This window comes from Dryas octopetala, chromosome 3, assembly GCF_963921425.1.
Source record: "Dryas octopetala chromosome 3, drDryOcto1.1, whole genome shotgun sequence".
Classification (NCBI taxonomy): domain Eukaryota; kingdom Viridiplantae; phylum Streptophyta; class Magnoliopsida; order Rosales; family Rosaceae; genus Dryas; species Dryas octopetala.
Genome location: NC_141368.1, coordinates 766,459 through 779,503, shown reverse-complemented (window position 1 = coordinate 779,503; position 13,045 = coordinate 766,459). Strand labels below are relative to the sequence as shown.

The window sequence follows — 13,045 nt, the reverse complement described above, 5'->3', positions numbered from 1 at the left end:
ATCAAGAAATTGCAGTTGGAGCATCAATGTTCCAAAGCAGGAAATGTGAGGCATGCAGATGCAAATTGGGTTGCTGATAGATATGCTGAGAGACTCAGATTGGATTCAAACTGGAATTTATCAAGTTTTCAAAGTCAGGTTAGAAAAGATTATGGTGTAAATGTCACAAGGAACAAGGTATACAGAGCTAAGAGGAAGGCCTATGTCTTGAATGAAGGCTATTATGTGGAGCAGTATGCCAGACTCAATGACTATGCAGCTGAGTTGTTGAGAACCAATAAAGGTTCCACAGTGAAAATATATTCAAGGGAGGAGGGTGGCAAAAGGGTGTTTCAAAGGATATACATTTGCTTGGATGCATGCAGGGAGAGGTTCTTAAATGGATGCAGACCAATTATTTGTGTTGATGGGTGCCACATCAAAGGCCCATATCCAGGTCAGATATTGACAGCAGTTGGTGTAGATCCCAACAATGGTTTATTCCCTATTGCATATGTCATTGTAGAAATTGAAAACAAGAGCTCATGGATGTGGTTTCTAGAGTTTCTAATGGAAGACTTGAAGATTGAGGATGCATCTCACTGGGTTTTTATGAGTGATAAACATAAGGGTTTGGTTCCAGCCATAGAAACCCTTTTACCCACAGCTGAACACAGGATATGTGTCAGGCATTTGCATAGTAACTTCAAACTTAAGTATCCTGGGCTTGCATTGAAAAATGTCTTGTGGGCTGCTGCGAGGGCAACTTGTGAACCATGGTGGAAGACAGAGATGGATAAGATGAGGGTGTTGAATGATAAAGCATGGGGTTGGCTTAATGATAAACCGCCAAAACAGTGGAGTAGAGCTCACTTTGGGACTCACACAAAGTGTGATATACTCTTGAATAATCTATGTGAGAGTTTCAATAGTGCTATACTAGGAGCAAGGGACAAACCAATACTTACCATGCTTGAAAAAATTAGACATTACTTGATGTTAAGGATGGCTAATAGGAGGGCTGCATGTAGGAGTTGGAAGCATCCCATTGGTCCAAGAATACTGAAGATAATGGAGAAAAGGAAAATTGATACAAGCATGTACAGACCTGAACTTGCAGGAGATAGAATCTATGAGGTTCGAACCATGCATGGGACCACTATGTGTGTGGATCTTAGGCAGTGGACTTGCAGCTGTAGAAGGTGGGATCTGAATGGGATTCCTTGCCAACATGCCATTGCTTGCATTTGGTTTAGAGAGGAAAATCCATTGGATTATGTTCATAACTGTTACAAGAAGGATGCATACCTCAAGGCATATGATCCCATGATCTATCCTATGCCTAGCATGGATTGATGGCCAAAGTCTGATAATGCTTAACTTGCACCTCCCCTATTCAAGAAACAACCAGGAAGGCCAAGGAAGTGTAGAACCAAAACTGCAGGTGAAGTCCCAACTACCCACCCAGTTCCAAACAATCCAAATGCAAACCCTTTGGCACCCCCGCCCACAATCAAACTGAGAAGGCTATGGGTAACAATTAGATGCAGTAAGTGTGGGCAGAAGGGTCACAACACCAAAACATGTGGAAGGGTCATTGGTAGCTCAAGCAATTCTCAGGTACTGAGTGAGACCATTTTAATGTTCTTTGTTTGATTGTTTAATATATGGTTCAAACTGATAATGGTTTTGTGTGGCACTTGAACAGGCTCAAGCTCCTCAGGCCCAAGGCCAAGCTCCCCAGGGCCAAGACCAACCCCGAAATGCAATGGTAATTACTTAACTCATTAATAAGTGATTACCATGGTAGTTGATGTTGACCAAATGTTTGTAAACATTGTTTATTTGACAGATGACAAGAGGGAGAGAGAGAGAGGTAGACCCAGAGGAAGAGGGATGGGAAGAGCTAAAGGTGTTAATTCATCACAGGCTTCCTCTGTAGCAGTGAGCCTTGAAAAGAGGTTCAAATCTCCTGCCAAAAGGGGTAGAGGCTGGAAGGATTAGGACTGCATGAAGGCTGGAACTTGGAGATGAAGTGCATTTTGTGTATTTTGGAATGGATGTTAATTTTGCATGCATCAGCATTTAGATGTGTATTTTGATGTGGATATGTATCATGCAGCCCTTTATGGTTATCCTTGTTGATTTGTGTATTTTAATGGCCTTAAAAACATGTTAAATTGTGTATTTTGATGGCCATGGCAGCTTGAATGTGTATTTTAATTATTGCAAGGGTTTGGCCAACATACTTGATGTATTTACACACATTACAGTCTCCAATTCATGCTTGATCTCCAATTCATGCTTGATTTATTTTCTATGGTTGAATTTGATAGAGGCTTCCAGCCAAAATCTAAAGTTTATTTTACTTTATGGTTTATCTTAAATGCATAGCTCATGCATAGCTAGTTCAAAATGTGATGTAATTATATCAATTTCTTCTTAATAAACCAATTGTTCCAATTTTATGTACCTATAATATATCAAAAGAAGATTATATTGTTTTGCCAAAATTAAATAAGCGCAGCTTTATTTCAATGCAAAGCATAAATGTTCACCATAGATGAACTTGCTTCCATTACAATTACAGAACTTGCTTCCATTACAATTACAACCATAGGGTTTAACATCTACCCGAAACCATATCTACTTTACTGCATTAAACCACCCCAAACCAAAAATATATTACTTTACTCATACGCACATCCACATCAAACCACCCCAAAACAGAGAATTTCAACCAACCCAAACTATAGCATACCCTGCCACCCCTACACCAAAGTTTTATCTCATCATCATCGTCACTATGAAGAAAACCCAAGATATAATCAAACATAGACGCAACCACTTCACCCTTTTATGAACCAATTTCAATCCTCTTCTAGTGGATCTATCCTTTTAAGCAATCCAGGAATCACTTGCCTAGAACGTGCGCACATAGGAGGGTCCAACCAGTTCCAGAAGTTACATCCTCCATTTCGCTGCAAAATCAACAAATTCTCACCCACACACAGAAATATCCATTACCTTAAATAGAAAAAAATACCTGGAATAAAACAATATTCACTCACACCACACAAAGACCCATTACCCATACTTGCTTACCTTCAGTATTAAACAAGCCTTAAATCTTCTTCCTGGATTCGCATCGGTCCAGCTGGTCCTTATCACCGCAACCCTCCCACAATGACAAAATCTTCCTGGTGAAGTGTAGGGACTGTGGGTTGAAGAATTTGAGTTGGACGACATATTGAGATCGAAAATATGGACAGCTTTGGTATTCCTTTAACCTATCTGATGGGTTATACAGAAAATAGGAGAGGACGGGTTTTTGGCGGGGATGTCTGAAAGCAATGGCGGGAGGAAGTGTGATTTATGTGCAGAAGGTAGATAAGAATCTATCCCCCGTGAAATTACTCGTTTGCCCTCAACAAACGAACTCGTGTGCGGCACATGATGAGAATAGACGGGCGTTAACACAAAATTGACGGAATGGACTATGTTGGGCCAAGTTAATTAATAACTGGGTTGTATTGAGACAAAAATAAATCGTAGACCAACTTGGGAAAAGGGTTAAAATTAGTGGACCAATGGTGCATTTTACTCAACATTGTAATCTCCTCCTGCTCAGATTCTCAGAACAAGTCCGTAATTTACTAAAAGATGAAGGGCATTTTGCATTCCCTCAAGATCTTCTAACGTAAATAAATAGTCCACTTAGCCTGATGCTGACTTTCCCGGACAGACTAAAGTCTAAAACCAAGAGAGAGAAAGCACAGCATAGCACAATCTTTTATCGCACAAAGCCTTCTTTCTCTCGTGGGTAAGTCAGAATCTCTTGGTTTAATTCAGAATCTCTCTTCGTTGATCCTTTACATCCCTTATTGATATCTATTTAAGGATTTTGTGCTTAAACCTGTGTGGGTTTTAATTCTTGTTTCAATTTTGTTTTTGTGATTGGTGCGTTTATTGAAATTCCAAGGCTTTGGTATATAAATTTTTGTGGGTTTTAGCGTTTGGTGCTTTTGTGTTTGGTAGCAGTGAAAAATGGCTTCAGATCCAAAGGTTCACACATTTGAAGAGGTGTCGAATCACAACAAGACCAAAGATTGCTGGCTTGTAATTTCTGGGAAGGTCAGATCTTTCTTTATTGGATAGTTGTTTCTTATCGTAGAAAAATTAGTTTCCGATTGTTTGATTAGTCCTCTGTTTGGTTGATGAAATTGAGGAACGTCAAAGAACCCTCAACCCAGAAAGTGATTATTATGTTTCTGCAATGTGCTCCTTTTTTTTCTTTGTCAGGGTGAGACTTGGAACTTGGAAGTTGGGGAGAAACGATTGTTTGTAGAATTTTTAAGAACCAACCAAATAATTGAATTGTGGTCAGCTGTGTTTTCACTTTTTAAATTTTTGTCTTTTTTGGTAAAGAACTCTTTAAGGCCTTATTTGTCTCAACTTAAAAGCGACTACTTTTCAGTTGACAATTCGATGAAGTTTAGATCTTATACTTCTAACAAAATCTGCTAACTACACCAAAAATTTGATCGATAGAATAGGTTTGCTGATCTTTTGGAATATCAATTTTAGGTGTATGATGTAACACCATTCATGGATGACCATCCCGGAGGTGATGAAGTTCTGCTATCTGCAACTGGTAAGGCATTCAGTTACTTGTATGATTTTGGCCAAATTTCAAGCCTGAATGGATGATTTATGAGATTAATTTTGTTTGATAACTATAGGGAAAGATGCTACAAATGATTTTGAAGATGTAGGTCACAGTGATTCTGCCAGAGATATGATGGAGAAGTACTATATTGGTGAGATTGATGCATCAACTGTTCCATTAAAACGGACTTACATTCCAACCCCGCAAGCTCAATACAATCCTGATAAGACATCTGAATTCATGATTAAAATTTTACAGTTCCTGGTGCCCCTTTTAATCTTGGGTTTAGCCTTTGCTGTCCGTCACTTTACCAAGAAAGATTAGTCTTGCTATTTTCATTGTTCTCTTGTAAGGGGAGTTAGTTACTGATCCTCAGTTGAGCAGTTGAAATTACAATTGCTTGTTTCAGTTATGATGTTGTTGGTTCACATTGTTGTTCATCAGAGAATCGATTGCTTTCTATTGCCTTTTTGGTTAAGGTGACTCCGTGACTGTACTATTGTTTAATCTTAAAAGGTTAATAAATGTTTATGAGGAGCATGGTTTCTTTCATTGTATCCTTTTTGTATTCCTCTTTATAATTTGTTGCTGATCTGGGAGTAGTTCAAGTTGTTTCACCCGCGTTATGCAGTGAATCCCCTTAAATATAATTGAAAACTGAAAAGTGAGATCTAATCACATGCAGCCTTAAATTACTGTAAGGCATTGGTTGTACACTGCATTTGAAACCTATTATGCATCAGTTGGTGAGTATTTGAAATTCATTCATTAGCATATTTTGATATTTTCACAATCTTACCTTCTGTTTGGTAAGCATCATGGATGTTTTCATTAAAAGATATCATGGATGTGAGCCAAATGGGGGAAGTACAGAGAATTGGGTGTCTTGGCTAGAGATGGTTATCCTTATCCTCCAATGGAAAAAGTTGTGCTTGTCCTCCAGTGGAGGGTGGCGATCGTTTGGCCTATCAGTCCGAGCTTCTGGCTTTGTTTTTGACGTTTTATGTGGGCACGTTTTGTGTGGCCCTGCATGTTAAATGAAATTTGCCTATTTCTTTAACCAAAAAAAAAAGGGTAATACATGGAAAAAGATTACTAGCAACCTTGAACTCTTGGCCTGCTTAAGTCGATTTCTTAAATTATTTTTGACTTTTACATAGAAACAAAAATGGAATATTGTTTTTTCTTTTTAACTAGGATCTACCAATTATCCACCCTATTCCAATGCCACCAATAGAAAAATAAAATAATTTGGGAACACATGAAATACTTGATGTATTCGCCATCCAAGTATGGTAGTATGGTACATTAATGGTAATACTAGTACAGGCGTTTTACCTGCAAGTCCGGATGTCTACGAAGATGATGGTAGTATGAAGCAGCAGAATACAGTGCAAATATTAATCTAAACATTTGATCTTATGAATGTTTGCCACCTCCAATTGAGTAGGCCTGAAGTTGAAGTGGCAAAATTGAGCAGCACAACTCTGATTGGATTAAGCTTATGGAGTGCTTGCTTAACAAAGAGAAGAAAAAAGAAAAAAGAAAAAAAAAGAGGACTTTGGATTCCCCCATAGAACCAGATTTCAGAAAGTAACCGTAGCAATGAACTAGCTAACAAAATATGCAGTCATCAGAAGGATGTCTCTATTTTGTCATGGAGGTTTACCACCAAGTCATGTGCATCATCCAGGAGCTTCCATATATCAAGTTGCCCAGACATGCTATTGCACTCCCTAATAATCTCGTCCATGCTGCTATACTTCTCTATAATCAATTTCCTCCTCTGCAATACAGAAGCTGCAATTGCAAAAAGTAACAAATCGTCCGTTGGTGGGGCTCGTAGCCTTATCCTGCTCCATGCAGATTTTCCAATCCCAGCCCTTACGGCTGCTTGATCAGCCCACATTACCTCCCACAGGCATATTGTCTGTTCAAATGTCAACTCCCTCCTAAATAGCACAACCACCATCCTATAAACAAAAAAGCAATCCTCAGCCTGGAGCTTCTCCAAGTGCCTGTAAAGGTGGGAGTCCTTGCATTTGATAATCTTAGAAACAATACTCAACTGCTTTCGGATCCCTACCTCGTCAAGCCTAAAATTATGTCGGGCCTTCTTCATGAAACCCACAAAACACCAAAAAGCCTCATGATCCTCTGTTATTACCGCAATTATAGGAGAGAGTAGATCACTCATACCTTGGCAGTAGCCAATTTCTGGGTCATAGAGTGCATATGCTTCAAGAATAGCAACCAGTCGAGCAGCATGGAAAATTCTGCAAGGTTCTAGGTGATTGTAATCCTTTAATCCAACAGCCTCTGCAGACCGTCGTGCCCTATCATCTGATACTTCGGCTTGAGATGGGGAGTAGGGAATCCAATCAGAATTGGTTCGCACTGCATCAAGGCGTATGATCCGCTTCCATGTGAAAAAATCCTCATTTCTTAGTTTTGATTGGACTTCTGTCCTCATGGGAGAAGATTCATCCTTGGAAGTCATTTTAAGATCATTCTCTTCCCTTACTTCACATGAGGGGCAATCCTGAATCACCTCAGGTTCTTCAGAGGAGTCTGAGTCAGATGAGTCAGAGTTTAGTGCTTTGGCATCAGCATTTGTGTTCCGTCCTGAACTATCATCTCCATCCAACACTGCACTGGAAGGATCATCTGAGTATTCAACATCTGGGATCCTTTCTTCACTAGAAAGGGACTCCCTGGCGCTGACTACATCCCCAGAGCTGGGAGAATCTGTATCATGGGTTGAACTACAACTGTCCCCATTCAACTTAGAGCTCTCATTTATGCGCTTTATGAGTCGGCGGCACTGTCTACGGAGTTTCTCATATTCCTTTCTGCAACCAAATATTGGGGCATACCATGAAGTTATAAGGCAAATGGAGTAGAAACAAAGAATTACATCAACCAGCGAAACCACTTATGCAATAAATATAGAGACATGAAAGAAACTTTTAAATGAACTTAGCACTAGTACCTTTTTTGAGATCTTACTATCTCTCTTTCTTCTTTCGAACTGCTGAAATCATAGCTGTTGAGACAGAGAAATCCAGTCATCATATGTAATGTAAGTATGTTTTGCTACTTCCCAAATACAATCTAGCCTATCTAGGTATATAATTGAGTAAAATGGCACAGCATTTTAATGTATATGCACCATAGGAAGCAGTATGATGGGCACATGATAATGGCAATATTCGACTAGAATCACAGAAAAAAAACAATTTTGACCAAGCTCTACTAGCAAATTTTATTTCCAAAACTCATGCTATTGCTTCGAAAGGAATCACATCAAACTTCTCATATTCAGGGAAAAAAATCCACACAGGTTGTTTGAACTTCACATTAATAGCACTACAAAGCATACATACACAGAAATGTTAAACCTCAGGCCTAACTTAAGCTTCTCCTGATCCAGAGCTGACTAGTCATACAACCACAATCAGACCTGAATATAAGCTAAAAAGTAATATATCTCTCAGTCAATATGCTGCATTTGGAGCTAACTACATGCCTACAAGCAATCATTCAGACTCCTCAGAGGGAAAGACCATCCAATCCTCTCCTCCTAGTTATGCTATAGCAAAGCATCTGATGGTGAAGCTAAAATATCAATAAAAAGGTCTATCTCAAAGATGCAAGGTAGTAATGTAGTAATATTGTAGTTGCTATAAAGTTAAAATAGGTGTTGAGCATGCTTACACTCCAAGGAGGAAAGGCCAAACCTCTGCCCTAATACTTGGATCAACACCCTACATTCAGAAAATTTTAAGATGAATAATCTCAATGATGGTACCATGAATACATGAAATTAAACATTTTTATAACATTTTAAACAGCAAACATATGGGATGAATGTGATGGTAACTCACTCCACTGCGAACTTTTTTCACCAACTTAACTCCACCATCACGAAGCTTTCCATCTGGTGTAAAGAAATGTCTCCACTGGTTAGCTGACAGGGCATGTTTTCTTTTCCTGCGGGACCAAGGTGACTTAAGACGAACCCTGTAAATAAATAATTTACCACAGTCAATAATGGCAAGAATAAAAAAGCCATCACCTATATGAAATTAATAATAGGTAGCAAACAGTCACACACACAAAAAAAGGTTAAAAATTCAAAATATAGTGTGTCAATATATGATTGAAAAAGGTAGGCATGCAAAAACACATTCTTGCAATAACTGACGAACAAATTAGATCGTTTTAAAACTCTGGACATTCAACATCGGCATGCAATTGAAGAGCTAACTGCAAAGCAAATAATTTGTTAGAGAAATTTTTTTCTGTGAAGCATTAGATGAACGTAGGCTATTAATGCGCTCTATCTTTTTCTTCATACACAGACAGAAAAGCCCCCAACAAGGGATCAGAATACCGATAATTTCAGTAATTTTGTAGTTTAAATTGATTGAATTAGAATTTCCAAAATGATATAATCTATCTAGCTCTTAAGAAGATTAATATAAAGGGTAAATTGGAACTAGATTCAGGATTATCAAAATATAACTAATTAAACCACTGCATTGTTTCTGTTTGGCAGCAGAAAAGCACTAACTCCCCACATTTATCTTAGAACATAAAAATCCCAACTTGATTAGAAACCATGTCCATGAGCCTAAAAAACTAAAAGATAACAATTACCAAGGAAGAAACCCGAGCCCGAGTGTTGAAAAATAAATAAATAAACAAATCCCAGTAAGTGAAATGACATTAAGTGAAAAAATTGATTCAAAAGAAGAACGAAATGTGAGTGAAGCAGGTGACCCAGAAGAGCGATGGAAGTGAAAACCCCAATAAAACAGTGGGACTGAGCTAAAATTGATATTAAAAACATGAACTTGAAGTTTCCCAAGATCGGGATCTAAGAACCGAACAACGAAAAAATAGAGTTAAAGAGAGACTCACCGATCAGACGAAGAACAATGAGCTGGTGAGGAGGAAGTTACGACTAATAGAACCGAACGCAAATGAATCCACGAGGACGACGACGACAACGAAGATGAAGAAGGAGAGGAATTCGAATTCGAAGGCGACGAAGTGTGACTTCGTCGTAGAGCTCTCATCTATGAGTAATTTTTGTATTTTTAAATCAATAATTTTGTCTGTTCTTGTTGTTGTTCTTCTTCTAGGGTTTCTCTTTGGAAAAAGTTGAAAGCTTTTTACCTAGTGGCAGTGCAGAACACGGCCACGACCACAGCAAACCCGGCCAAGGCCGTGACGGCGACGGCCACGTTCGACGGAGCCGCCGACCATAACCCGCCTCCGCCGGAGATGAGGGAGTTGCCGGTGCCGGAGGGGAACATGGAGGTGGGTATGAAATTACGGAAATTTACAGAAATGCCCTTCTGAGTTGCTGCTTCTCTTGCTCTAGAGGCTAGAGCAGGACGAATGCGAGATGGGTTTAATGGGGATGTTAAATATTTTCCCAACTTGAAGTGTGAATGAATAAGAAAGCCAACTGCTTTGGTTGCTTTGTTTTACTTTGGAGGTGGTCTTTTTCTTTGTCTGTGTCTACTGTCTAGACCCCATTATAAAGAGAGAGAGAGGAAGAGTCGAGTGGAAGAGCTATCAAAGAAAGAGTGTGAGAAATAAGAATCCCATCATATCCCTAATTTTCTTGCCACAGTAGCCAGTAGCCATGTAGGTCAAGGATTTCCCAATTTTCTTCTTTTACTAGCTTAATACTATAATCAAACCTTATATATTTTACAATATACATCTCTTGTCACTTAATTATATTTATGAAGGGATTATGACTAATCAGCCTAATCATGTGAGATAGCCAATTAGTCAATACTAATTAGATGCAGGGGCTAGTGGCATTGATGAGAACAAAATAATAATAATAACCCAAAGTCCATGGTGCAAATTCTTTGTTAATTGCTTTTTTTTTTTTTTTTTGAAAGTCAATTCTTTGTTAGTTGTTATGAAAATCAAACCATACCACCATTCATCACAACTAGTTATTTGGACCCAAAAAAGGAAGAAGCAAATATTTGGGATATGAGAAGTTTGGTAGGCTGTACATAATAATGTTTATTATTCAAGTTTAACCACACACTTGATCTTTTGGTTGGTAAGTTCACCAAACCCACTGTCATTTCTCATTGAATGCTTGCTTCTTACCTCCTTATTCATTATTATACTAATACAAGTATTCAACTACTTCAAGTTACCCTTTTTTTTGGGTCAAAACTTCAAGTTACCCTGAGTATGCCAACTTGTTATTACTTTTTACTTAAGCTGTCTGTCGGCTTACAAAATAAACAGGGTAAAACCCAGTCAAGCTGGATTGATTTATCCATGATTAAATGCTTAAATTAACCATTAAGAAATAGTGGTGTGACACTTTACTTAATCATGATATGTACATATAGTTTTAGTGCTGCTCTAAGTCTACACTACTTAATGGTAATGTGGGTGTTTGTGTGAGACCTTTTGGCAAATTGTTAACTAGCAAGTAACTTGGTTGTGGAAAAAAAAAAGTGATGTCAAACATGTTATGGTCAACAAAATCGGGCGCAGTGCAATTCGACATAGTAAAGAAAAGGAAGTAAAGGATCAAAATGATGGCAAACATACTCATCATAAAATCATTCACACAATTACATACATAGCTTTTTTTGGGGGTCATATATACCTTAAATATCTCCATTTTTTTCAATAGTAATAACATATAAAATTCAAGGTGCAGAACACTGTAGTAGTTGTAGAAACAATAATTTATATAAAAATCATTATGGCATATTATATGCAAAATTACAGAGTCTATAGAGGAAAGCATGTATTGACCGAATTCATTTTTATTTTTTATTTAAAGGAAAATTTTCTTTCATAAAAGAGAAAAGCAATAAAGAAAAAGAAGGAAGGAAAATAGATGATGGAGAATACTTTTTCTGCCATATATCGACCATCGAGCATATGTACCAATAAAAAAAAAAAATAATTTTCTATCTTATACTTTTTTATCTTTTTTTGGAGGGTTTTCTCACTTTTCTATCTTTACTATTGTACTCTCACAATTATTTTTTCTTTAATGTTTTTCGATGGCCTTATTGTGTGATCATATATACAAGCATCTCATTGAAGATGCCCATGTTTTTTTATTTATTTATTTTTTTTCTTGTAGGGAACCTTTTATAAAACATGCAAAATGATCATCTTCTGTAGGGCCCTTGTATGTTTCCTGCCCTACACTTTTAAATTCTTCTTTTTATCACCCACAGCAATCATGAAAGAGATTGTAGGAGCACACTATTGAGACCCAAAGTGACCTATTTATAGGACAGTGACAACACGCCTGTGGGCAATGGTGCCTCAGAAACTCAAGGCCTGCCTGCTGAGAATGCAGCTTCCATCAATCTGCTGTTTTTAAAGCAAGCATATGTGCATAATATCTTTCTTTTTTTGGCCAGGAATGCATGAATATCCTTAAACATGTTAAAGAGCGTGAAATCAAATATGATGACCATTCTCCAAAGTTGCTGTTTGGCGTTCTAAGCAAATTTAAGGCATTGATAGAGATGTTATTCATAATGGTTGCATTATCATTCCTTTTTCTCTTCATTACTATTAAGACCACTATGTGAGACTGACTGATCGCCTTCACCTTCATCACACACTACAATGAATTGCTAGTTGGCACTACTTTACTCCTTAAAACCCTTTAATTAACTATACATATATACCTAATACTGTAATACATAATCACGATGGTGGTTGATACTTTTAATTGATAGCGGATAAAAAATAAAGACGAGTACTTTAGACAACATTTGTTTGTTCTCAACCATGCATGAAAATGAGGTTCACCCACCATTACCATGAACATGAGGTAAATATCTGCTTGTCCTTTATAAAAAATAATTTATCTTCTTGGGCCAAGTATCCCATTGCTTGAAAGAGAGGAGTAAGACGAAATTTTTGAGGACTTAAATGCAAGTTTAGACTGTTTAGTAACCCAAGTCAGTTTTCTTTAAAATGAAATAGAGAGATACAAAAGGTTACACCCTCATCTTTTGTCTCGCATATGAACTCTATACAATGTACGCAATTAAACTAAACCAACTTAAGCAAGTGGATGATGGTCTGCAAGGAGAGGTGCTTCTTTCCACTCATGTGCTCACTTATTTTATAGATGTGATGTGCTCATAGAAGCAACCCACAAGGCCACAATCTCTTTCCTTGACATAAGCCATTTCCTTATTCAAGGGTGTGGTTCGTGCGAAAGGTCTTGGGATGACCACCAACGAACTCTAAACTGAGAGGTTCTGTATATAAATATACTGAGACAACGGTTCAAAATTAAGCTCATATAAACTATCGGGTACACCATAGCTGCCAAAATTTATCTTCCTTCAACGTTTGAGGAAATTG

At 37.8% G+C, this 13,045-nt stretch overlaps 2 protein-coding genes across 3 annotated transcripts; one reads left to right on the top strand and one right to left on the bottom strand.

Annotated features, from left to right (window-relative positions):
• The first annotated feature begins 3,683 nt into the window (after nucleotides 1-3,683).
• LOC147289185 (cytochrome b5) lies at nucleotides 3,684-5,205 on the top strand. Its single transcript, XM_086237838.1, has 4 exons — nucleotides 3,684-3,802; nucleotides 4,021-4,113; nucleotides 4,567-4,633; nucleotides 4,722-5,205. Exons 2-4 carry the CDS (start codon nucleotides 4,027-4,029, stop codon nucleotides 4,970-4,972), a joined length of 405 nt encoding a protein of 134 aa, XP_086093964.1. The 5' UTR covers nucleotides 3,684-3,802; nucleotides 4,021-4,026; the 3' UTR covers nucleotides 4,973-5,205.
• Nucleotides 5,206-6,022: 817 nt separating this feature from the next.
• On the bottom strand, nucleotides 6,023-10,177 carry LOC147289184 (rab GTPase-activating protein 22-like). Of its 2 annotated transcripts, none has more exons than XM_086235759.1 (5): nucleotides 9,833-10,177; nucleotides 8,536-8,671; nucleotides 8,366-8,415; nucleotides 7,641-7,694; nucleotides 6,023-7,500 (listed from the first exon to the last, which is right to left on the bottom strand). In XM_086235759.1, the coding sequence occupies exons 1-5, from the start codon at nucleotides 9,970-9,972 to the stop codon at nucleotides 6,282-6,284; spliced, it is 1,599 nt and encodes a 532-aa protein (XP_086091885.1). In that variant the 5' UTR covers nucleotides 9,973-10,177; the 3' UTR covers nucleotides 6,023-6,281. The 2 variants fall into 2 exon arrangements, with proteins under 2 accessions (XP_086091885.1, XP_086091883.1); XM_086235757.1 differs by having other exon boundaries at nucleotides 9,575-9,871.
• Nucleotides 10,178-13,045: the final 2,868 nt, after the last annotated feature.